This window comes from Fistularia commersonii, chromosome 11 (assembly GCF_037954325.1).
Source record: "Fistularia commersonii isolate RoL2024-O1a breed Wild chromosome 11, RoL_Fcom_v1.0, whole genome shotgun sequence".
Taxonomy (NCBI): domain Eukaryota; kingdom Metazoa; phylum Chordata; class Actinopteri; order Syngnathiformes; family Fistulariidae; genus Fistularia; species Fistularia commersonii.
Genome location: NC_141294.1, coordinates 1,948,953 through 1,973,898, shown reverse-complemented (window position 1 = coordinate 1,973,898; position 24,946 = coordinate 1,948,953). Strand labels below are relative to the sequence as shown.

Sequence of the window (24,946 nt, the reverse complement as noted above, 5' to 3'; positions counted from 1 at the left end):
AAAAAAAAAAAAACACCCCATTTGTATAAAATCCTGAGTTGTGTGTGAAAAAAAAATCCCGTCTGGAAAAGAGGCATTGAGTTGGCCCGCAGATAAATCTGTTTTGGGTGGTTTATAACAAAGACAAACAAATAGAAACAGAAAAGCAGCAATAACAGAACCACAATCATCACAGGTCAGCTCCTCCGACAGGAGCGTAGCTTTTATTTTGGTTACGAGGTTCAAAGGTCACGGGACGCAAGTTGACATAAGCCATCGCGACTGCCTGACTGGGTGTTTTAGTCAAACTTAAAATAACTGTTTGGAAGCATCAAACGGCGGGAGAGCCGCGGGTGAAACCTTCGCCGGTGGAACGAGAGTGCAACGTTTGTTATTAGTCGCTGGAAATAAAAACGGTGTGTTTTGGACCGGGACATGCTGATCTCCAAGTATCTGTTTTCAAGATTTAAACGTTTTGAAATGTTTCCATGGATGGAGAAATAAAAAAAAATGTAATTACGCTGTATCGAAATTAGCTTTGCCAAAAAAAAAACAAAAAAAAACGCACAATCCAATTTTTTCTTTGGACGGATGCGCTGTAACGCACCTTTTCTCCATCTGCACACCTGAATCACCCTTCCGCCGACATTAAGCATGACTGACAGTAAGAGGATCGGACGACATGATCTAGCGGAGAAACACGAGGCCAGATCTGGAGCTTCGGTTGGAAAAAGAAAAGAAAAGAAAAGAAAAACACAAGATGACGTTTGGATCCATTCTGAGTCATAAATGTCGGGCACGAAATCAACCAGGAGACACAAATCAAGGCCTACAAGTTTATTTGGTATCCTCTGACTCTGCGATGTGTCTTTCATTCTGAGATTGCAAAATGATAGTTGCTGAAACAATTCAAATAATTCAAGCTAAACAGGTTAGCATTAGCTTCATATGTGTTGCTCCTGTATTATGTAGCTGATCTCACATTATACTTTATGCAATCGACCCTAAACGGTGCAGAAACAACTGGAATTCTTGCTACAACGACGATCTTTAGAAATGGTATCACAATGTGTGGTCACTATGTTTGTAGCTTATAAAACTGAATTTATGTTTTGTTTTGTTTTTCTTATGACCGACAATGTTTTTTTTTGCAAAAATGTTGAAATTTTAATCCACAATGTTGCGAGTTTTGCAAGTCATTTTCTGGCAAGAAGCTCCCTGGTACAGTTCCGACGGGGGAGGCTCCGATTTCTCCGGTATCCTCTCACCGTCCAAGAAAATGCAGGAGGTTCATTGGAGACCCTAAATTTTCCAGATGTGTGAATGACAGGATGAACGGTTGTATATCTCTGCATGACGCCGCAATGACAGAGTGAACGGTTGTGTCTTTTTATATGACACTTTTTACCGGCGACGGGTCAAAGGTGAAGCCGGCCTCTCGCCCAGTGACAGCCGGGAAAGGCCGATGACCCCGAGAGGACGGTAACTGTGTCGACAATGAATGAATGAATGAATGAATGATTGAACATTGAGGAACGTCAGTTAGCAGCTGAAAAACAGAAGGAAGGTGTTGTCTTGACTCAAAGAGCGACAAAAATTTTAAAATCATCTTCGCTCCTGTGCGACGGTTCTTCCACTCCGAGATGCAAAGCATTTCCCTGCAAACAGATGTTTCTAAGTGCCCCGTTTCTTTATGTTACCTTTAAGGTTAACTTGCCCAGTTTTGGACATCGAACAATAAAAACCACCAACGGTAAATTTTCTATGAAAACGTTTCGGTTGTCACAATTATGACTTTTAAAAAAAGGGCCTCCTTTGGAATGCGGCGTGCCCTCTGACCCGGTAACGCGGGGAGTTTACATATCCACGTCTCCGCCAGTAAAAACTGCATTCCTATCTTTGATCCGGGTTAAAGATAAAAGATGACAGGGATTTGATGCCGACAAGTGAGACCGAGTCGACGTTTGGGGACAGAATTTCTCCTTGGTGGTCGCAGACAAAACATCCAATGGAACGAATCCGAAGGTTAAGACACACAGATGTTGAATGATTTATTGACTTTACTTCATTGCGTGGTGAACCTGTCCGTCTGAATAACAAGGCTGTACTTTGACAGGGTTCCCTTTTAAAGAATCACTCTTTTTTGCGTTTGTTTCTTTTTTGCAAATGAACAGTACGACAAAAACGAAGAATCCCTTGTCAATCCTGTTTCTCATAAATATGGGAACAATATTAACAGTTCATCAGAGCTGAAGCTTGTTGTGTATTCTGGTAGCTGTCCGGGGGGGAAAAAAAGAGAAATCTCCAGTCAAACCGATAAAAAAATCCTACGTGTGTTAATTAATGTCCCATCAATTTTTTTGTATTCATGTATATTTTTTATTAGATTATTAAACCTCACCGAACAGAAATGTTTGGTTGTGAAAGAACAAAACCTGACCGCGGTGATCAAGTAGATTTCATTTTTATTTTCTGATCTTTTTCCAAATGCAGTAAATTCTGGACTATAAGGCGCACCTTTATTTAAGCCGCACCTTCTCATTTTTAAAAGAAAAAAGAAATTGTACATAGATTAGCTGTCCCTGTTGAAACATGAGTTATTAACACAACAAGATATGACAGGAAAGATTTTTTTTTTAAATGTTTTAATTAAATACATAACGTTAATACCTACAGCTACCGGTGCAAAAGTTTTTTTTTCCGAACACATGCCGAACTTACGTGCAGCAGCTCTATTTCCTTCTTCGCTTTCAACAAAGTATATCGATTTTTGTATTTCCATTTTTGCGCATCTTTTTCATGATGTGTGCAAAAAGCGCAAAATGGCTGATCGGAAGAATTATCGTAAATGCGAGCGGGTTTGCCGTGACGGTTTCATTTGTCCACTGTGACGGAGTTGGCGGACCGTAATTAGACTATAAAAATCCATAAATTAGCTGCATCGTTGGAAAAGACAGTTCTCAAAGCCTGTGGAGAAAATAACGGCTTATATGCCGGAATTTACAACTTCTCACGTGTTTTCCTGTCATTTTAATGTATTTCCCGTCCCGCTTTGTGTTCCCTCATGGTTCTCGTTGCCGGTCTGAGTAGTGGGAGTGGTTTATGAGCAACTCTGCTTCGTCATGTTCATGTTTGCTACATTTTTTCATTGTTTCTTTCAATAACGTTCAAGATCAGCTGTTTGGCGCAGAGTCACAGTATCACTTTCTCCCTTTTTACCTCAAATGGTGGAGACAGAATGCCGCCAACATCGAGCATCGATGAATCTAATGTTTCTGCACCGGCGAAAGGTGGCGTTTTCCGTCGCTGAGCACTCACTCATGGCTGGATGTTGGTTTTTCTTTACTTTAAGGGGTTGAGGCTGAAAGCGGGACTTTTCCAAGGTTTCGGCTTCGGAAAAGGCTGTGTTTTCTCACCAGTGTCGCCAAGTGGGGGAATGTTGGCTTTCTGTAACTCATTTTTAAGAGTTAGTCCAAACCCGCTCTACATGGAAAGTGTCACGACACAATCACGAGCCTGATTTTGTGTTCTATAAATGAAAAAACTATAGATTCAAGCGCTTGGCTTTGTGAATGACAGTCCCTGAAGTGTTGTTTTGTTTAACTTCCTGCCGTTACTTGTCTTCACCTGCATCTTGTCGGTCGTCCTGCCCACGTAAATCCTGGCAGAGCCCCGGCGCTTCGTCTTACCGGCCCAGTCATTTTCTCGCCTTGTTGTTTTCTTTCGGTCTTTGTCAGATTCGCTCGGTCTCCTGTATCAGACATTGTTTGGCTTTTCCTTCAAGTGTTCCTTGTCATGCTTCTCTTTAGCTTCATTTTTCTAAATCCGTAGTTTCACGAGCCTTGTTTGGGCGGCTCGTTCCACTCGTGCGTCCTGTGACCCAACACTGTCTTTGCCACACTGAAGAAAAGAGATGCTGATTTGCATTTGCTTCTGCATTTGCGCTCACATGACTCAACGAGAGGAACCGAGCGGCCATGGATACGGCGAGACACATTTCCGAGGTGAATGAAAGCATTCATTGGCTGATGGGATATTGAAACGACACCCCCAGCAGCTGCTTCAGCTGCTCCGAAAATGACATTATGCGGAGTTCCTCTAAGCCTTTCCTCGCTGAGGAATTAATCGGGATGTCAAAGGGCACGAAAACCCCTTCTGGTCTAATTGTATGCTCAGCTCTCCAACCTCAAGTCTGAAGTTTAATCCACGCTGGCCTCAGTTTAGCTCTCAGTGGCCTCGATAGCAGGATCTACCGTGCTTGCATCTCCGCCCTCTTTCAAGCCACACCGTCCCAACTCCAGTCATGAATCAATGTCATCATCTGGTTAGCCCTCAGATGGTGACCTTCTGGGGGGTTTCTTCAAACCGGCCAGTCTACATCTACCGGGCAAAGCATTCCCCGCTTGTGGAGGTCTCCGGTTCTGGGGTCTGGGAGCGCTTCGGCCACGAACTGCGGTCTCCGCAAACTTGGTCGTGAACAATAATCCGAGCGAGATCGTTTCTGTCCCGCAGCCTCGCCAGCTGCTCTCCGAAGCATCTTATCATTTGTTCCTGTCATTGCGGTCGAGCTCTTCTGAACTGCCTCGCCCTTCTGCCACTCATCAGGGACACCCTGCTTCTCCCTTGTCCAAACCTTAGGACATCTGTCACCTGCCCTCCTGTCCTTCACAGATAAGGTCTTCTGCCTGAGGTCTCCATTTACATTCACATGTCCTCCACCCAGCTCCTGGACTCCATGTCTGAGGTCCTGCAACTACATGCCCTCTGTCATACCACTGCTGCCCCGCTGTCAAGCCGTCAAACCATCTTCTTGAGGTCCCCGTCTCCGCCCCCGGCTTCCAGAGAGGCTCCAACCTCTTTGTCCGTGTCAGGACTGACCTTCAGAGCGACGGCGCCCACTGGCCGCGTTTCCCCGGAAGTCAAGGAAGTTTTCCTCGTAGCGTCCGTACTTTTGGATGTTTCTGCAATTCCCAGCTTTCACACAGGCCAATCCTTGCGTGAAAGGTGAGCGTGGGACACTTGATTGACACCTCACTCATCAAATATTGATATTTAACTCATATTTAGCTGATATTTAACAAAATGGATTCTTAACTCGATTGAGAATATCACATTTAAGATCATTTTCAGACGTGTAATGTTTCTTATCGAATGGGAAGAAATAGGTCAGTACATGAACAGGATTGTCTCAGAAAATTAGAATATTGTGATAAAGTTCTTTATCTTCTGTAATGCAATTCAAAAAACAAAAATGACTTTTTCATGACATTGTAATATTTTGAGATAGGATTTTTGAGTTTTCTTAAGATGTAAGCCATAATCAGCAATATTAAGATAATAAAAGGCTTGCGATATTTCAGTTGATTTGTGATGAATCCAGAATGCATGAAATTTTTGCTTTTTTCATTGCATTACAGAAGATAAAGAACTTTATCACAATATCCTCAGCCCTGTATGTTAATAATGCTCACAGGGAAAGAGAGACAGTTCAGATGAAATGCCACCTGAACAATGCTAAGCTACTCCGTTTGAAATGTTCGTCACCTCAGAAATGCTGTCGTGGAGTGTTATAGGGCTTTAACCAAAACCCATTTCATCAAAACACCACCAAATGAAACCATAAGCCATTATTTATTGCGTTGTTTATTGCGTTTTCTCGGATCTTGCATCGTCCCGAAATAAGCTAGAAATTGTTTTCCTTTTTTGACGACAAGTCAGATCGTGTCCGCGCAGAAAATCATTAGCTTCAAAATCCGTCTGAGTCTGAACTGAGACGTTTAGCCGAAGCGTCGGTCGAGTCCGCGCCGGTTGTCAAGTGCTCTTCGGCACAAATGAATTGTCTCAAGGGAGAAAACCAGCCCGACTCAGATTCCTCCAGGTTTAACAATGCAGGTTCGAACATGTTTGACGATTCACTTCATGCGGTCAGCCGCAGATTAACTTTCCACCGCGAGCTATTCTTAGTGCGGCCGTCGGATAGACTTACAGCAGGACCACATGTGGCGTTCGTACGCGTTTTTGAACCCGAGCTGCGTCAATGCTCTTTTATTTTGCTCTTCCGGACGGCTGCGTTTGGACCCGTGAAATGCATTCATTTTGTTTCTCTCGCATACGATACAAGATGATTTGTCACCAAAGCTGCCATCCAAAGTTGAATGTTTTTATTTGGTCCTTATCATGCTGGCGATAATTCCTAAAAGCTTGCTATCGGACTGTGTCTAAGCCTTTATTAATGTATGTAGTTATACTGTACATCTACAATGCTCCAAAAAATAAAGGGAACACTAAAATAACGCATCCTAGATCAGAATGAATGAAATATTCTTATGAAATACTTTGTTCTTTACATAGTTGAATGCGCTGACAACAAAATCACACAAAAAAGGATCAATGAAAATCAAATATATGGAGGTCTGGATTTGGAGTCAGGGTTAGAAAGCGGAGAAAACGGAAAGAAAAGCGGAAAAACATACAATTTGCTGATCCAACGTTGGTTTAATGTTCTTAAAACAAGTCAAAATGAATCCGTGTTGCTTCCTAAGTGACAGAAGAGAAGCTCGGACACCCATCGAGACCCCGACGGTATCCCAACCATCTCGTCAATCACCCTTCGATCGCTCGGCGCCCGACCTTCATTCCTCGCTATAAAAAGCCGCCCACTTTGAGGGAAACATCATGAGACTGAACCGATCACAGATCAGGAAACAGCGTCTGTACTTTGGTTAATTTACAGGACTGTCTCAGAAAATTTGAATATTGTGATAAAGTTCTTTATCTTCCGTTATGCAATAAAAAAAAAAAAAAAAATACTTTTTCATGATATTCTAATATTTTGAGATAGGGTTTCTGAGTTGTCTTAAGATGTAAGCCAAAATCAGCAATATTCAAATAATAAAAGGCTTGCAATAGTTCAGTTGATTTGTGATGAATCCAAAATGTATGACTTTTTTTTTTTGTTTTTTTAATTGCATTACTGAAGATAAAGAACTTTATCACAATATTCTAATTTTCTGAGACAGTCCTGTAAATATTCCCCAGCTCTGTCTTTCCATCTCATTATAGTTTTAACAAATGCAAATCTCAAAATGGATCAGGCCGACGTGAACAGATCAGCCATTGAAAGCTGCGCCATCTACCAATGATAAGTGATGCGATAAGTTTATATCAAATGTGGAAACATGAAACCAAACCGAAGACCAACAAATATAGAAGATTTGCTGTTCGTGTATTTTAATCTGTTAATTTTCATTGTTTCTCAGCTCGTCATCAGAGTCAAATGATTTTTATAATGATAAAATTTATGCATTATTTTCTCCCCCCTGTTACTTGTCGACTAGATCGCAACAATCCGACTCGCTTCGGGTGATTCTGCTTTTTTAAATCCACCTCCCTGGTCCCATTCAGTTGATGTGTTTAACTGCGGCGCGTTTCCCTTTGATTCGCAACAAAAATCCAAGGAAAACCAAAATGCGTCAACCTGCTGGTTTCACACCTGCGTCGATGAACCGCACGGCGGGGAAAACCGTCAGAACCAGATTTGAAGTCAAGAGTGGATCTGAGGCGTCGGTTTCTTCCCGTTGCTATCGATATAATGTAATCGGCGAAATGTGACTGCTTCTTTTTTCCATTTCAATCCTCCTGACGCTGTCAATGAGTGTACAAACAGGAAAGCAAAAGAAATGAGCTAAATCGCGACGACACAGACGTACGACTAGGTCTTATTTATTTGCTTTTTTTAATGGACGAAAGGCGAACCGCCCCGAGGCGTTAGTCATTCAAACACAAATGTGTAAATGTTTAATGCCAGTATTTCCTCACATCTGCAGAGAATCTCAGAATCTCTTATAAAAAAAAAACAACAACACCACAACAAAGAAACTAGCGACTGCGCAAACATACGCATTCAAATGATGCGATGATGTAAACGAAGGACGTTTTTGTCACAAATCCCATTTGAAATTTCAAATAACGAAACATACGGTACAGCAAAGCATGCCCGTACTTTTGCTGCCCGTTATCTGCCGATCCATTTTGATTTGTGGTAGCATTTTTTGTCTCTCGCCTCTCACAACAAGAGGCCCTAATAGCAAAAACTGTCTGCTATCAGGAAGATAAAGCTACATTGGATTACATGAATGGATTACTTTCTGGAAATATTTTGCTCGAGTCACAATCCAGCTAGCGAACGTTGTGATCTGCCTGCAACGTAAGGATAAATTGATATTTTAATGTCATATATGCATATATATATATATATCTTATATGTGTATATGTAAAAATATTTTTTAATATTTTTTTCTTATTTGTATAATTTGATTATTATTTATTTTACTGATTTTACTGATATCACGCCGCTTGCATTTTCAGAAAACATATTTACATACATTTTTATTTGTATAATTTTATTATTATTTATTTGATTTTGTTTTTATTTGATATTTGCATCTTTGTAGAATTGTTACTTCTGATATTATGCCGCTTGCATTTTCAAAAAACATATTTACATAAATATCGTGATTTTCCAAGTTCAACCATGTAAAAACGGATGAAAGCGCAAGGGAAGTTTGAAAGCAGGAAGGAGAATTCCACTTTCTTCAACTTCGGTTTGTTTGCACATATATCAGGACGATAAACACATTGCAATCTGCGGCAAACACGGCTCGACTGAGCGGAAGACATTTCCGAGCCTATCCAAACATTTTGAGCGGCCTAATTAAAATGGTGATAGTGAAGAGTTGGACTGACAGCCTCGCTGTCAATTTTCACTTGCTTGGTTTATTCCTGACGTGAAAAGCAGGGTAAAATAAATGAGTGATTGTGCTCCAATGCATCGAGGCCGGCCCGCACGCACAATCAGACCAAGGTTTTACTCTTCAAATTGGTGAAAAATAGGGTGACACTTGGAGGAGGGTCTTTGTTTTTGGCGTGAGTGTCATAAATTGCAATTCAAAAAATGGTGAGAGGATGAAATGCCAGCGATATGCATGTACATTTTGATTCACAGGCCCAGTTCTTGAGATTCCCGACGGTGATTGATTTATATTCTCGATCGAACGATAAAAACTTTACACTTTGGCATTTAAATCAAGTCAATACGTCAATCACATCGCTGGAGCGAATATTAGAGGCCACGCCTGCCAGCAGTACAGCTTTTTGACCACTTCTTCTTCTTCTTTCGGCTTTTCCCTTCAGGTGTCGCCACAGCGAGTCAACTTTCTCCATCTAACCCTATTCTCTGGATCCTCCTCTCTCACACCAACTACCTTCATATCTTCTCTCACGACGTCCATAAATCTTCTCTTTGGTCTTCCTCCGGACCTCCTGCCTGGCAGCTCCAATTCCAGCATCCGTCTACCAATATATTCACTATCTCTTCTCTGTCCATGACCCAACCATCTCGGTCTGGCTTCTCTGACCTTCTCTCCAAAACATCTAACGTGTGCTGTTCCTCTGATAGACTCATTCCTGATCCTCTCCATCCTGGTCACTCCCAAAGAGAACCTCAGCATCTTCATCTCTGTAACCTCTAGTTCCGCCTGCTGTCTTTTGGTCATTGGAACAGTTTCTAGTCCAAACATCATCGCTGGTCTCACCACTGTCTTGTACACCTTTCCTTTTATTCTGGCTGAAAGTCTTCTATCTCTTGGTACCCCTGACACTTTTCTCCACCCATTCCAACCTGCTTGAACCCGTCTCTTCACCTCTTTTCCACAATATACAGCTTTTTGACCACTAGAGGGTGTTAACTGCTGTTTTCTTTGTTTATTTATTTTTTTCCGAGTGGATTTTACCTGTTGTATCAGGTGCTATTTGGAGACAGGCGTCACATACATAAACATGAAGAGGAAAATCAGCGTACTTTGTCACTTTATGAGTTTGCTTCAGTAAACTCCCACGTACCACGTAGCAGGAAAAACTATCTTCGGTGATTACATGCAGGGATTAGGGAAGGATTAAGTGTTGGTAACAGGAGAAATTCGGAAAACAATTTGAGCACCGCGGGGGGAATTCCATGATCTTCTCTCCTGTGTGTGGAAAGCGTTCGGCCCTTGAGGTGAAAATTGCAGAGCGAGATGCCTTCCACTTCTGCAGCCGATCCTGTGAACAGCTGTTCCTACACTGGGAGCCCCCAGGAGCCAAATATGGCTCCCCCTGGATGCATATAAAGCCGTGCCCACAGAAATACAAACCAAATAACGGATATCGGTGTGATCTTTCCCATGTCAATAAATTCTAAAATGTGTAGACATTTGCACTTGCTATCTTTTTACAGCAGTCATTACACGTGGAGGGGGGAAAAAATGCTTCGCTTAATTACGCAGTCATAAATTGAACATAACAGATTTAAATGCGCGATCATTAAAATTTTACCAAATGAATCGCAGTCTGAAATGTGATACCGTGTCCAAAAATGGTTTATTGTTAGTTTTAAAAGAAGTCGTACTTGGCTTCATTTCACCACAAACAACGCCAACGGAGCTTGTTGCGTTCAGCGCTGTTTGTAATTATAACTTTGTGTTACAGTGAACCAGAAAAAAAAGCAAAACATGCCGATTTCTACACAACACCGGGGTTTAGAATCCAGCAGCAATTTGTTCCCGAGAGTTGAAGGTTCGTGCCGTAACAACACTGGAATCATGAAGTAGATTTTATTATTTTTCTTTGACTAAAATAAAACCCTAAGTGAAAATGAATGTTGTACAAAAGTTCTGTTACGCTTAATCCGTGTTGAATTATGACGGGGTGTTACCGCCAGTTCGGCTCGACCCGACGCATCCGTCATTGTCCGATTGGTCCGTGGATTCGAGCTCGTTATTCCATAAAAAAGCGACGTTTACCTCGGCCAAGGTTGCGTAAGATTGCCGACGACGGATTGCGCAAAAGACCTGCGTTGCTGAAAACGTAAACGATCCCGAACGCCGTTTCTGTTTTTTGTTTACAGGTGACAAAAGACAAAAAAGGAATATAGCGGTATCCTGTTTCTTGTTATGTTTAATTTTCACATCCGTGCCGGTTTGTTTCACAGCTGAGCGACAAGCGGGCTCGGCATCCAGTTGTCAACAATTTATCCATGAGACGACAGCGAGCGGAGGTCTTTGGGAACAAATGCGCAATAACATTTGGATGTCATTTGAATACAGGCTTTCTCAAAATGATGTCCAACGATGCCTGAAATGGGATCCTGTATTGCCAGGCTTTCCAAACCAAATACCAAATGAAATCTTTCATTCGTTCACGATATGTGCGGTTTAAACCCGGACGCCATCGGACGAGAGATGTCCACGTTCTTGGACGGGTTTTGCACCATTCGTTTACTCAGAGGCAAAATTCGCAAATAACGTCGGGTTTCCCTCGACGACAACGAGACCGAAACAGAACGCAGACGCTAAATCGACCAGATAAGGAAAAAAAAAAAAAAAAATCCAAATTAATATCACCACCTTAAAAAAACAAAGTTGTTCAGAAAACGTGTAGAGATGAAAAAAAAGGCAGTTATTTTAAGAAGGTGACGATATATAACTTGATGTTAGGAGACCGTAAAAAGAAGGCCTTTTTATTTCCCCCAAGAAAAGGTCCAAAGTCAATCAGCTATTGATTTCCATAAAGCCACCTGTGTACATGCAATCAAAAACAGTCTCACCATTAAACCTAAAATTAATCATTCTGCATTTACTTGTATAATTACCGCTCCAAGAGGGAAGGATAAAATGAAATCTGTCCGACTTGAAAAAGCTGCCCGGGGAGTTTAAGATATGATGGTGTTTATGTTGGCTTGCGGATTTCGAAGCCTGCTTCCCACAGGACCTGGGAGGGGGTAAGAACTACAAAAATGACACCGAGACCTCGGATGACTTCAAGGGTCACCTGACAATGAGCGTTAACTGTCACTAAACTCTGCGTGACCCGACAGAAAATGAGTCTATGGGTTTGCAAAGACAAAAAAAAAAAAAAAAAAAAAAGGTGAGTTTCTCGGTTTCTTTTCACCTCTTTCCCCGTCACTCCAACGCTACAATCCTCGGATGACAAAACCTCTGCAGCTGCGCCGGTCGCTGTCTCCAAATAAATAGCGCCGTCCGAGAGGAAAAAAAAGGGGGTTTGCCACCTTTTTATTAAAAGTGATAGTTCAGAGAAAGGCTGCGATGTATTTTTCCAGGAAGTGTTTATGAATCAAACAAGGCTGCGCTCCGGCTAAGTAATCACTCAGCGGGGAAGCGTATTATAGAGCTCATTCTTTCAATTAACAACGATAACAACAAAGGGGATTAACAGCAGGCTGAGAGGCTTCCATCTTTTTCATGCTTAAAGGTATTCCTCTATTAAATCCATGAATGCATGTGTGCATGTGTGTGTGTGTGTGTGTGTGTCGGTGTGTGTAAGCATTTCCAGACATGTGTGGTCTGTAGTAACAGCATGAGTGTTTGTGCATATGAACACTTCCTTGCATTGTGATGCAACTTTTCATTTTTTTTTAATAATAAACTTACCTCTAATACCAATAATAATAATTAATTGAAAATTATGATATAATTCTTCTATGCGTCTCTGCATGTCCGTTGACTCCAAAGTGTGTTTTTGTATACAGATGTGAGCGCTTTTTTTTTTTTTTTGTTTGTATTCCTTGTGTGTGGGTGTGCTAAGAAATGGCAAAATAAGGACTTTGCAGTCTTTGATCAAGACAAATCTGAAATGCAACAATTGGTCACAGATTGATCGCCGGAACACGGAAACCCGACCGAAACCACCGATACGCTCGCGTGTGAAGGACTCGCCTCCAAAGGCGGTGAGACATTTTGTTTCCGTTCTCAATTTCTGCTTGTTAGCACAATTTTTTATTGATCCTTCAATCATTTTACAATCTGAGGATAAAAGAAAAAGGCTGAGATGGAGGTGATGCTGTGACGGTGGACCGTTTAACGCCGCTTGAGCCACACAACAACTCTAAAAAACTAGAAATAATCCTGCCATTTCTTTATATTTTTCCTTTTTCCAATTTATAATTTGACAGAAACCCTGTGAGGCCCAACAAAGCACGAACATACAGTTTACCTTCAACTTGATGAACTTCATCCTGTTTATCGATTTCTCTTGTTTTGTCCTTGTTTGAGTTGCATTTTGTTTTTTTCCTCCCGGAGGCAGCGGTCTTACACTTTTGGACATTGTCTGCTCCATGTGTTAAGTATCTAGCGGATTAAGTTATTTATTTAGCTGTGATAAAATATCCCAGCATTTGCACGTTCCCGCTTTGCATGCTGTCGCTGGTCCTCCCACTGAGGTCCTCGATACAAAAGTCCAATCCAGCGGACTTTTTGTGGAGCTTTGCCAACCGACCCCTTGAACCCGTCCATTTTCCCAGAGTAATGCTGTGACAGAATCTTCCCACAACAAAGAGCGATTCTTCTGGGTCGCCGTGGCAGCGCCCCCATCAGGGTGGGCAAAATCAATACGGGTCCTTGTGGGTCCGGCGGCCGAAACCTTTTCCTCTTGAAGAATTTGGACCCTTTCTTGCCCTCGTGTCACGCAAACTCAAAGCCATGGAAAATGAAATAGTGTCCGGGTCGGAATGAGCGACCGCCCGCCGCGTTTCTTTCTGGGACGACGTTCATAAGGCGAAGCTTCGACCCAGCTAGCCAGCAGTGTGCTACGTTCCTTCTGTAGAACTTAGCTGCATGAGAACATTTTGCCTCCAGGCCGGGCCTTCCCTCTGGGCTCAGCTTGGACAAAAACGGTCCAGCGGTCCGGTGTTAGGGGAAGTCCCCTGTCAAACAGTTTTGTCTTTGTTACGGGCCAGGGGTTCATTATGGCTCCGAATGCCTCGGGTCCACTCAGCTGTCCCGTGTCATTACCACTGTCCGGTCTGCTCTCCAGGCATCTGTAGCAGAAGCTGACCCTCAGCCTGGTCGCTTGTCAACCATCCCTTCCGAGCTCTACTTTATCGACACCGGCTCACTTTTTACCGACTATAACCAGCAACGCCCCCAAACTTGTATGCCTAACTTGCGCTTACCTTTGCTGTCCTGCCGCCGTTTCAAACCATAAGGGTGTCGCAACGCTGCCTCTTTAACCTCTCCTGGAGCCACCATGCTGCCGTCCTGATGTAAAATTCTCCTCATTCACGCAGGTGAGACTTTCTCTGAGGCGTGACAGCGATGTCAGCCTCTTTGCCCTTTGCTCGGCCCGGATGTCCCGGCAGCCACGTGCATCGGCCACGGTGAACCTCCTTGTCACTCAATCAAAGTACATGTAGGGATTTCAATATTATTATCAACCGTTCTGGTTGATATTAACGCCGTATATATTTGCAATATTCAACATCGGCACCGCTCTTGAACCTCGTTGCTGGAATCAGTGAGGCTGAGTGTCCGAGGGAGTGAGGATACACTTTTTTTTTACACTTTTTGACGCTCCAATATGGATTGTTTTACTTCCAGTGCAGGTCAAGAGGAGAATGATTCACCACATCTGCTGTCTAAAAGCCCTTGAAGATGGAAGATGGAAGATTGTTTGTTTTGGTTGCTTTCTTTTTTCACTCTAATAATCAGTCCACTTCCTCCCTCTAGTGGATATTTTTTCAACAGCACTGTGGACATTTGGCCCAAAGACCTGATCCATCCTGCAAAAATACCCGATCAAATTATCCATGTGATGCTTTTTTTTTCCCAAGTTAAATGTGAATAGGCATCACATGTAAATATTTAAAATATCAATGATATTACATTACATTACATTACATTGCATTTGGCAGACGCTTTTATCCAAAGCGACTTACAATAGAGGACATAGGGACTGCAAATACACTTGCAAATACACGATGCACAGGAAATATACAGAACAGTAAGTTTGGGTTAGTGAGTTTTTTTTGTTTTGTTTTTTTTGACAAAGACATACACAAACGCACACACACACACACTGCATAGCCTAACTTGCTGCCTAACCTGATCTGGGACATCAGCGCAGTAAAAAGTCCTGAAAGAGAACAGTTTTTACCTGTTTCTTGAAGGTTGAGAGAGATGATGCTAGTCCTGTTGCTTCTGGGAGTTTGTTCCACCACTGAGGTAGTAGAACTGAGAACAGTTTTGCCTGAGATCGCTTAGAGCGAGCAAAAGTTACTGCTAGTAGGTTTGTTTTGGAGGAACGCAGCTCTCTGCCGGTAATATAAGGTCTTATCATATTATAATAGATTTGAATACATTTGACCAAGTTTGTTCACTGCTGCACCTTCGTGCCAACATGAAGGTGACCAATGACTGGACAAGAACATTACAAACCCCATAGAACACAAAGTGCATTTTGCAAAGTCTGAAGAAGTTAATGCTGCGAAGCTGGGGATAAATAAATACGATAAAAGCTAAGGTGACAACATGTGCATGCTGATGCTCTTGCATTCAGCAACATGACGGCTTTTGGGCAAGTCCGATCGTCCGACAGACGTTCGCCACCCGACTCCTGACTGTGAAAGATCTCGGATAGAGGGTGAGATAATATCGCCGTTTTTTTTTTTTTGATAATCGTGGATAAGCCTCTCCCGAAAAGGTCGCTGTTCCAAATGATGACATCGCTCCTGTCAAAAAGGGCGTCCGTCTCGCCGCACCACGCTGTCCGACAAAGGCGGCGTGATCGTACGCGGCCCTCGCTGAGGTTCGGCGTCCGCACCGAGCGTGCGACCCCGCTCCAGCGAGCTAATGGGAATTCCTTCCCTTTTTTTCCACCATGCTTGAGTTTCTCAATCAATTTCCCTTTGCTCTGTTTGACCCGGATCGATATCCATCATCGGAAAAAAAAAAAAGACGAGACACAGACGAGTGAGCTCATCCTCCACACTCTCAGACGGGAAAGATTTCATTCAATTATGCTTTTAAGAAATAAATTCACACATTTCCGCACCGGCAGCCCCCCCTTCTTCTCTCTGCATATTGGGTAAACAAATCAGATTCTCCCGCGTTCTAACACAGAAGCGCTTCTTTCAATAACAAAACAGATAATCATTACCTGACCCGTCGATGAATATTTAATGACGCGCACACCTTCGGCGATATGAAAAGTGAAAGCCGCCGGACGAGACGGAGCGAGGTAAAAAAAAAAAAAAGGGAGGATACAAAGCGCTTAAGCCTTCCCGTCATTACGATGGCCCCTGGTACTCAAGGCCACAAAGGAATCCTTTAATTCCTCCGGCATTATGCGCCTCAGATACTTTCATGTCCCCCCGTATGGGAGACGGCAAATGGGAACGGGGGAAAGGGGGGGATTTGCCGGAAAAAAAAATTCTAATATGTCTCTTGCTATGAAAAAATATGCACATACATTTAGCATTTAGATTCTCCAAGGGCAGAACAGATGAGATGGGCACATGTCAGCGACTTTTTATGTGTGTGTGTGTGTGTGTGTGTAAATGGATCTTGTTGTGTGCATTGTTATAGGTGAAGGCCATCTTTTTTTTTTTAAACGGGTCTTTTATTTATCATCGGTTTTGTTCCGGTGTCTCCGGTTGGAGAAGGCCAAGAGTGCGATTCGACGTGACTCCACACACACACACACACACACTCAACCGTCAGAGGTGACTCGATGGCGGAGGTTAACTGGTTCGTCGTCGGGGTGATGATTGAGTGACTGACTGGTCGTTTCAAGTCGAATGAAATAACCGGTTGGCTTGTTGTCCGGCGGCGGCGTTGGCTCGCTCTCGGACCGACGGAAAGATTAGCGAAGTGTCTGACTTGTAATGGAGTGACTGTCGTCACGGCTGCCAAGATACGAGTCCGCACGGCTTGTTGGCCAACTGTCTGATTAGACCGATGGACGTTGAGAAAATTGGAAGCTCGCTGGTTGGCTCGTTACCTTCGCCGGAATTTAAAATTATTATAGTTTCTCAACCGGAGGATGCGAGTACATGGAAGAGCTACAGTCACGAAACGTTAAAAAAAAAAAAAAATCACAATAATGACATATCCGAGAAATTGTGTTTCAGGGGAACGTGGTTGAATTTTTTGGATGGGGTAAAATGTACACATTTTAATTAATATTTCACAGGAAAATAAACAAACCTTTTGGGTTAAAATGGATTCTTTTTGCAGCGGTTGCCATCTTTTTTTTTTTTTTTTCTCCAGTAATTACATTTACGAGGAACAATTTAATATGTCGTCAAATATCATGTCAGTTCCATTTAACAACCCCAATTTTTACTGCACGGGAATTATAAAATTGTTTTTTCTTCTTTTTTTTTTTTTTTTGAATTACGGAGATATCTATTATTCCGCACCGAGCAACACATTTGACTTTTTTTAACATTTATTCCTACAATCCTATACATTCCATGATTTGGGCATCATGAATATTAAATTTAAAATGAACATTTTGAAGAGTTGCACCTCCTTTTGGGTTAAAATGGATTCTTTTTGCAGCGGTTGCCATCTTTTTTTTTTTTTTTTTCCAGTAATTACAGTTACGAGGACCAATTTAATATGTCGTCAAATATCATGTCAGTTCCATTTAACAACCCCAATTTTTACTGCACGGGAATTATAAAATTGTTTTTTCTTCCTGTTTTTTTTTTTTTTTTTTTTTTTTGGGATTACGGAAAAATATCTATCATTCCGCACCGAACAACACATTTGACTTTTTTTGAACATTTATTCCTACAATCCTATACATTCCATGATTTGGGCATCATGAAAACTAGACATAAAATGAACATTTTGAAGAGCTGCACCTCCATAGTGGGTTAATAGAATTCCGAGCGAGGGTCCAGAAAGCTGCGGGAAGGACGATATTTCACGGTTGCGGCCACAGGAGGGCACAGCAGGCTCGTCTCCCGACCCGCTGCTTTATTAAGATGGAAGCGACTCAGACGAAGAAATGATATTCATATCTCCCTCCGTCTCTTCCTCCCCCTCTCACACTACATTTATCTCCAGCCTTTATTGAAATCTTTTCTCTATTCAGATGTGTTCATAATTAATTACACAATTTGGGATCATTATTCACACAGATGCACCGTGCACACACACACACACACACACACATTCGCACACGGAATTGTGTTACTCGCCGCGGCTGAAGACTTCATTATCTGCAACCTGCCTCTGAGATTCTCCACAGGCTTACTGGGCTTGTCTCCTCTGAAGTCTTTAAACACTCAAAATCTATTCAATATAACGGCCTCCTCTTTTCTCTCCGACTGATCACTCATTATTAGCGCGTTTACTTTAATTGAGCGCCGCCTGAAGTTGCCATTCAGGAAGCACCGAGAGCTATAACACCATCGCACCAGATCGAAACGTTTAATCTCCCCAGATGTCGATATCGTATCAACGGAACAAACTAACATGTATGTGAAACTCGGCCGAAGCGGTTCTCAACTTTGATCGCAACATTGAAGACAATTTTCTCGCCTGTACGGCCTCGGATTGTTTCCCTTTTCTTTATAAAAGGGAAAATATCCTTAAAATCTCTGCTCATAAACTTGCTGTCCGTCCATAAAGTCCTTCCCCGCCTTCGCGTCGGAGCAGAACAAACTTATTCCAACCGGTGTTTAGCTTGGGACGCAGCGCCGAGGATTAATTTACGCCATGTCTGTTTTTCCCGGAGGAATCCTGTCGGTGGAAGGTTAAACGCAGAATAACTCGATTTATCAGCGCGTCTATATATCAGCGCTCGGGTGACTGGTTAAAACCTGTCAAGTGATGCATCGCAACATCAACCGCTGCACCGAGAGAGATTTATTAAGCGCTATTAAATGGTTTTCTTTTTCCGATAGGTGTGTTCCCGCTGGGCGCTGGATCCGGACAAATATTTTACAAAAACACCGATCCGTCCCGCAGCCAAACACGGGGTTGAGGACATTGTTGGTTTGTTATGCTGGGAATTTGCAATTGAAAACACAACTTAGTCATAACGTGTCTCATTTGCCTCGGTATAATTACATATTTTTTAAGATGGAATTTTCAAGCGCGCAAAGTTGCGAGCCATAATCGCAACACCTCCTCACCCGCCCCCCCCCACCTCGGTTAAGTTGTTTGTTTATTCAATTAAATTAAAAAACAGTTAAGCAGCAGCAAAGTCACTCCCGAGAAAAAAAAAAAAAATCAAAAAAGTCGAATAAGTATATTCTGATCGAAGGGAGTCGGGGTGAATTCTGCGATGAATTCTTTTTATTTCCACAAGCTTTTATACCATTTATTTGTCCAAACGTGAGCCGTCTCGCTAAAAGTTGTGATGCAAAAAAAAAAAAAAAAAAAAAAAAAAAAAAACGTCGGCCATCCTGCGCTCCGAAACGTCTGCGTAGCACTTCGGAGATGATTCTGAAATGCGGGGGAAAAAAAAAAAAAAAAAAAAAACTGCTTTGCATGAATTTGAATAACATGAAAGCCGGTATAACTGAAGTCACGTGTGTTTTTCTTTCCCCTCAACCCAGATGACATGCATTGGTTTGACAGTTCAACAAACAGGCCATACATTCACGCCGCGTTAAGTGTTTCCCGGCGGCCGGGATGATGCAAAATGGCGGCGCAAAGGTCGCGAAAGTCGACTCCTGCGAATATCAAACGGGCGCGTGTGTGACGGCCACACTTTGGAGTTGCGAGATCGGTCCTTGTCAGATTGTCTTAACGCACGCAGGTACGGACGCCAGACACCTTTGCATACATACATTTATGTCTTCTCCTCGTCATTGTGGGGGGTCGGGGTTTATTCCTAATCTAGGTAAGCAGATTTTATTTATGGGTATGAATAATTGAGTGCCTATTAGAACAGCCCTCACTCATACGTTGATGGTGCGCATTAATATTTCAAAGTATTAGTGAGACCTGGCTTTACAAGTCTTCTCTCCATAAAATTTAAAAGTCCATTTTTTTAATTTTTTTTTTTTTTTTTTCCGTGACACGTCAGCGTCAAGTCACTTTTAAACACTCTTTCGCATGATCACTGTGACAAGAACATTGGTGAAATGCGGCTGTACATGACATCCACTTTATTTCCAGGCCAGTCTCGTGTTTTCGCTGACCGCCGGGACGTGAGGAACGCAACTCAGACACACTGGTTGCTAAAACTACGAACTAACGACTATATATCATGTATTTCTGTAAGAAAAAAATGAAAATCAAATAAATCATATGCAGGCTGACGTTATAGCAATGATGTTTTTATCCAGATGCACATCTTTTTTGTATTAATCAACTTCATTTTACCTCTAATCACGATTCTCCGATATCATACGTTCCTTTTAGCCACCAGACAATCGTTTTGGGGAAGGAGGGGATGATAAATAAAGCCCGTAACCAATAATCAATATTTCTTGAAAGCATAGGAGGTGGTTAACGCTGATCAATACAGACGAGTGAGAGAAAAGCGCTTTTCAACTAGGTAACAGGTAAAGATTTCAATCAAGCATTTATTGAATCAAATCAGCACCAAGCTGTTGAGTTCTTACTGAATACAACAACAACAACAACAAGAACAACAACAACAACAACAATAATGCTAACAGTGATGATGATAATAATAATAATAATGCTAACAATACTAACAATACTATTAATAATAATAATGCTAACAATGATAATACAACAACAGCAACAATAATAGCAATAATAATAATAATAATTATTATTATTATAATAAAAATAATAATGATAATAAGAAAAATAAATAAATAACAATACTAATAATAATAATAGTAATAATAATAATAATGATAATTGTCACTCAATTCCAAGTAGGATTAAGGGCTACTAGTAATGAAAAAAAACGTGGTTATTATTTATTTTCCTAATTATCCATCGTATTATATTTCTTATTTATCTTTTATAAACATGTTATTTTCTTTTAGAATGAAAATATTTCATTTTATCTATTACACACAAACTACACAAAGTTAAACAAATAAACTCAGATTCAAACAAACACAACAATAGCCTTTTTTTCTCATTATCCAATGAATTTCCATTTTCATGTCAGAGCTCTTTTGATCTACAGATTCTGCGTGCGTGTACGTGTGTGTGCGAGCGTGCATGCATGCATGTGTGTGTGTGTGTGTGTGTGTGTGTGTGTGTGCATCCGTCCCTTTATTTGCACATGCCTGCAAGTGCATAATTATAAGTGAGAAAAGCGATCGCAAGCGTTTGCGAGCGTGCAGCGGCCTCTTTGCGTATTCATGTGTGCGCCAGTGCAGACGCCTGCCTCCCTATGCGTGTTTGCACGCCTGTGTGTGTATGTGTGTCTGTGTGTGTGTGTGTGTGAGGGAAAGATGGCAGCTGCTGTCACCCAGCAGGGCTGACAGCAGTTAAAGAAAGTAAAGATGTGTGTGCAACAGTCCCACTGTCACTTTCCTCTCTGTGTTATTCTATTTCTCTCTAATGGGCTTTATTTCATTGTCAGCTGACAGTCTACCTCCTCCTATGTTTCCTCTTTCTTTCCCTCCCTCCGTTCCCTCCTTCCTCATTTTCTCTCTTGACACATTACAGGCTGCCTTTGGAGAACAGCGGAGGGCCAGAGACCCCCTGCCAGCCATAATAATGTGGTAAAACAAGCCGACAGGTAGAGTGTGTGGAGGGGGTGTGCTTGCTTGCGTGCGTGTCGTTTGTTTGAGTTTACGGCTTCACGGGCGTGCACGTGTGCACTGCTATGTGTGTCCGTTTTTTTTTTTTGTGTGTGTGTGTGTGTTTTTTTTTTTTTACCTCGCCGCATACGTTTCCCTTTATGCGACTGTTTCCGTGTCCTCGAAAACCTATCAAAGTCCTCCCCATTAAAAAGCCTTCTGTGGCACATTATTAGCCCCCGTTACAAGGGCAATCTATCTAAGCTCAAACTAAAGGGGAGAGAGACGGGAGGAGGGCCGGGGCGTCCAAGCGGTGGGGGAGATCCCTGTCAGCTCCGAGAACATTAGCTGTCCCAGAGTGCTTGTAGCCGCAGCAGGTGTGCTGACCCTCCAAGACCCATCAACCCCCTGCTCCTCGCTCTCCCTGTCTCACACACACACACACACACTTGTCTTAGTTGAGATGGCACAATTACACAGAATATCCGAGCGGGTGAACCGGCACATATGCATGGATCGCTGTACGCGATGCACGGAAGGCGCTGTTTTGCAAGCGTGGATTTAGAAATGAAAGAAAGGGAAATCGCCGGCCGTTTATCTTTAAATCTGATTTTGTTTGACCGAGGTTGTGGAATGTGCGGACGGACACCTTTCAGGACGGAAGGAAAATGCAGTAATAATGAAATCAGGTGCCGCGCGTGATATCGATTATATTGAAGGTGACTTGTGAACACTGAGAAAAAAAAGCGTTATCTCCCCGCAAATCAAAATCACTTAAACCTGAGTCGCGTGAATCCGTAATCGCGACACGACGTATCCGACATAACCCGTCGCGCGATGACTTTTCCTCTCCCCGAGTTTTCCTAATTATTCCTCTCGTTCCGCGACGGCCTCGCGATAAATCTTGCAAATCACCTGAATGAAAGGTTTCCCCGGGATCCCGGAGTCCTTTCCTACACTTACGACGGCAGGCGTTTGTCACAACCCGAGATTAAAAGAAGGGAAAGAAAAGAACAATACGCGCGAGAGGCAAATTGAAGTTTCTTGTGTCGATGAATTATTCGGCTCGGGCTGGTTTTCCCCCCCGCCTGCACTCGGCGCATCTCACATTTATAAAGTCCATTTGCATTATGACTTCCTTATTTGCTGTGAAAGAGCCGGAATACAGAATTGAAAAAGGCTCGCGCTTCCCCCCTCCCCGCCCTCTCTTTGTATTGCTATTTAACTGATTTAAAGTTTTTTTTTTTTTTTCCCCCGGCCTTTTATGAGCCACTTTTTTCTCCTTTTTTTTTTTTTTTTTTTTTTTTTTTTTGCAGAAACCTCAAGCATATTCTACGGGAAACAGGACGGGGTGGGGCGAGGTGAACGGAGACAGAGGAAGAGGTGGTGGCGGTGCGGGAGGGTGGGGTGAGAGATAGATGTAAATGTGGAATAATGTAGCAGGAGTGAATTTGCATGGTCAAATGTCAAAAAAATGAAGCCTTCCCCTGAGCCTTGTCAGGAAAAATAACATAAGCGCTGCGCTCCGGCACTGGCATGCCATTAGTGGTTAGTTCTGCCTGTCATCAGTTACTGAAAAGAAGAAATGGCCGTCATTATCTCCGAAAAATGGACCGGGAAAGATGGATACACCTCCTCCGACCCCCCCGCCCCCTTCCTTCTGTCACAAAGAGGCCTCTGCGGATACAGTCTGTGAATTTTACACCGCCGCGCTCATCACCTGCGTGTGTGTGTGTGTGTGTGTGTGTGTGTAAGAACGAATACGATATACGGCGGTCCGAACGTACGGCGCTCGTGCCCGACGTGTGATATTTTTCGGCGTGTGTGTGAGTGTGTGTGGGGGCGGCTGTCAGATCGCATAAACGTGACTCCTCGAAGAAGCGCACGTGCGTCCGGATGAGGGTGTTATTGTCCCGACGAGGCCTTTGTGCCGACGGTCACTCCGTCACGTGGCGTCCATTAGCATGCGTCGCGCCGCGCCGCCACCAGCTGAGCGACCGCCGTCCGGCTCGGTAATTAAATATGCTACAAGTGAAGCCGGAGGACGGGGAACGGGTACAACTGTGAATGAGAAGGCTCGTAAATTTCTTTTTGATAAGCCTCCGCACACACACTCTGGTTCGGCTCTCCGCGGGAAGGAGGTTCTGGCAAGCAATTATATAATATGCTTAAAGACCATAAAATCGGAAGCAGCAAGGACAATTAGCCGGTACATCCCATGGCGCTGATAGCCGCACATTGTTTTTTGAAGATAAAAAAATCCCCCTCGCCGTTACATTGTCTGGACACCATGTTGAATTGTCTTAACAAGCATAGACAATTCAATTACTCTCATTTCTTTATTTATTCGTGCTTTTTTTTTTTTTTTTTTTTTTTCAAAAAAAAAAAAAGGAAACGGGATATCTCGACATTTGCATATCGTTCCAATAACTGGCGTGCGCTCAAATAAACCCCGGACAAGTTTACTTTGCAGCTTTGCGCCATCGCTTTTAATTTGTCCTTGAAAATATCTCGCTCGACATTCGAGCGGTGGTGGTGGCGGCGGTGGTGGTGGAGGGGAGGCGGCGGCGCCGGAACGGGCCCGGGTAACAATAGTAGAAAAACCGCATATAGGTATGCGGCGAGGAGAAGTCCATGAATTTTAAGAAAGGGAATATATTGAGAGGCTCGGCACCAGACAATGAGAGAGAGAGAGGAAAAAGAGAGGGAGAGAGAGAACCACCGAGCAAGAGATCAGCATGGCAGCTAATGTAATGAATAATATCTCAAGTGTAAATCCAGCCAATTGAACTCAGGGCTGCCTTCTCCCTCTAGCAAGGCTAAATGAGTTTCCATGGGAATGTGGATGAAAGGAGCGCAGACGTCTAGGTCAGGCATATTGGAGAGGAAGAGGCAGAGAGGGGCCGGGAGTATGAAATAGAGTCCTCAGGGTCTGGTTTGGAGAGATTTGCACTCGTGCTAAGCCACTTCAGATGTGAGTGGAGGGTCTAACAGCCTTAGACTCGAGCATCAAGGTGTGTGTGTAGGTCTGTTGTTGGGTTGTGTAAGCACCGAGGGCAGAGGGAATGCGATACAAGTTATGCCTTTCTCCGTGTGTTCGATTCGCCGTATTGTCGTCGGCGGCGGCGGCGGCGGGATGCTGTCGGGAACGCCGATCGAGAAAAAGACGAGCGGCACGCGAAAAACATTACGTTTCACAATTTTATTTTATTTTTTTTTACACCTTCCCGTCTGAAATTTCTTAAACTGGATTTAATTAGAATTACACACCGGCTCTCCCTGCCGTGCCCCGGGGGCGGCGGTGACTGGGTTCAAAGTGACACATCGGTGGGAGGTTGGCGTGTGTGTGTGTGTGTGTGTGTGTGAGGGGGGGGGGGCGCATTACCGCGACACAGTTGGACTGTAGAAATTAGCCGCCGTCTGAATTATTAAAATAACAAG

At 43.0% G+C, this 24,946-nt stretch overlaps 1 protein-coding gene across 1 annotated transcript in view; it reads right to left on the bottom strand.

The window, feature by feature from the left end:
- adamts16 (ADAM metallopeptidase with thrombospondin type 1 motif, 16) overlaps positions 1-14,060 on the bottom strand; it is a 78,422-nt gene extending 64,362 nt beyond the window's left edge. The window contains exon 1 of the mRNA XM_086155784.1: positions 13,985-14,060. Coding sequence (XP_086011910.1) covers positions 13,985-14,060 — 76 coding nt within the window. The remainder of the gene's footprint in view (positions 1-13,984) is intronic.
- Between the last annotated feature and the right edge of the window lie 10,886 nt (positions 14,061-24,946).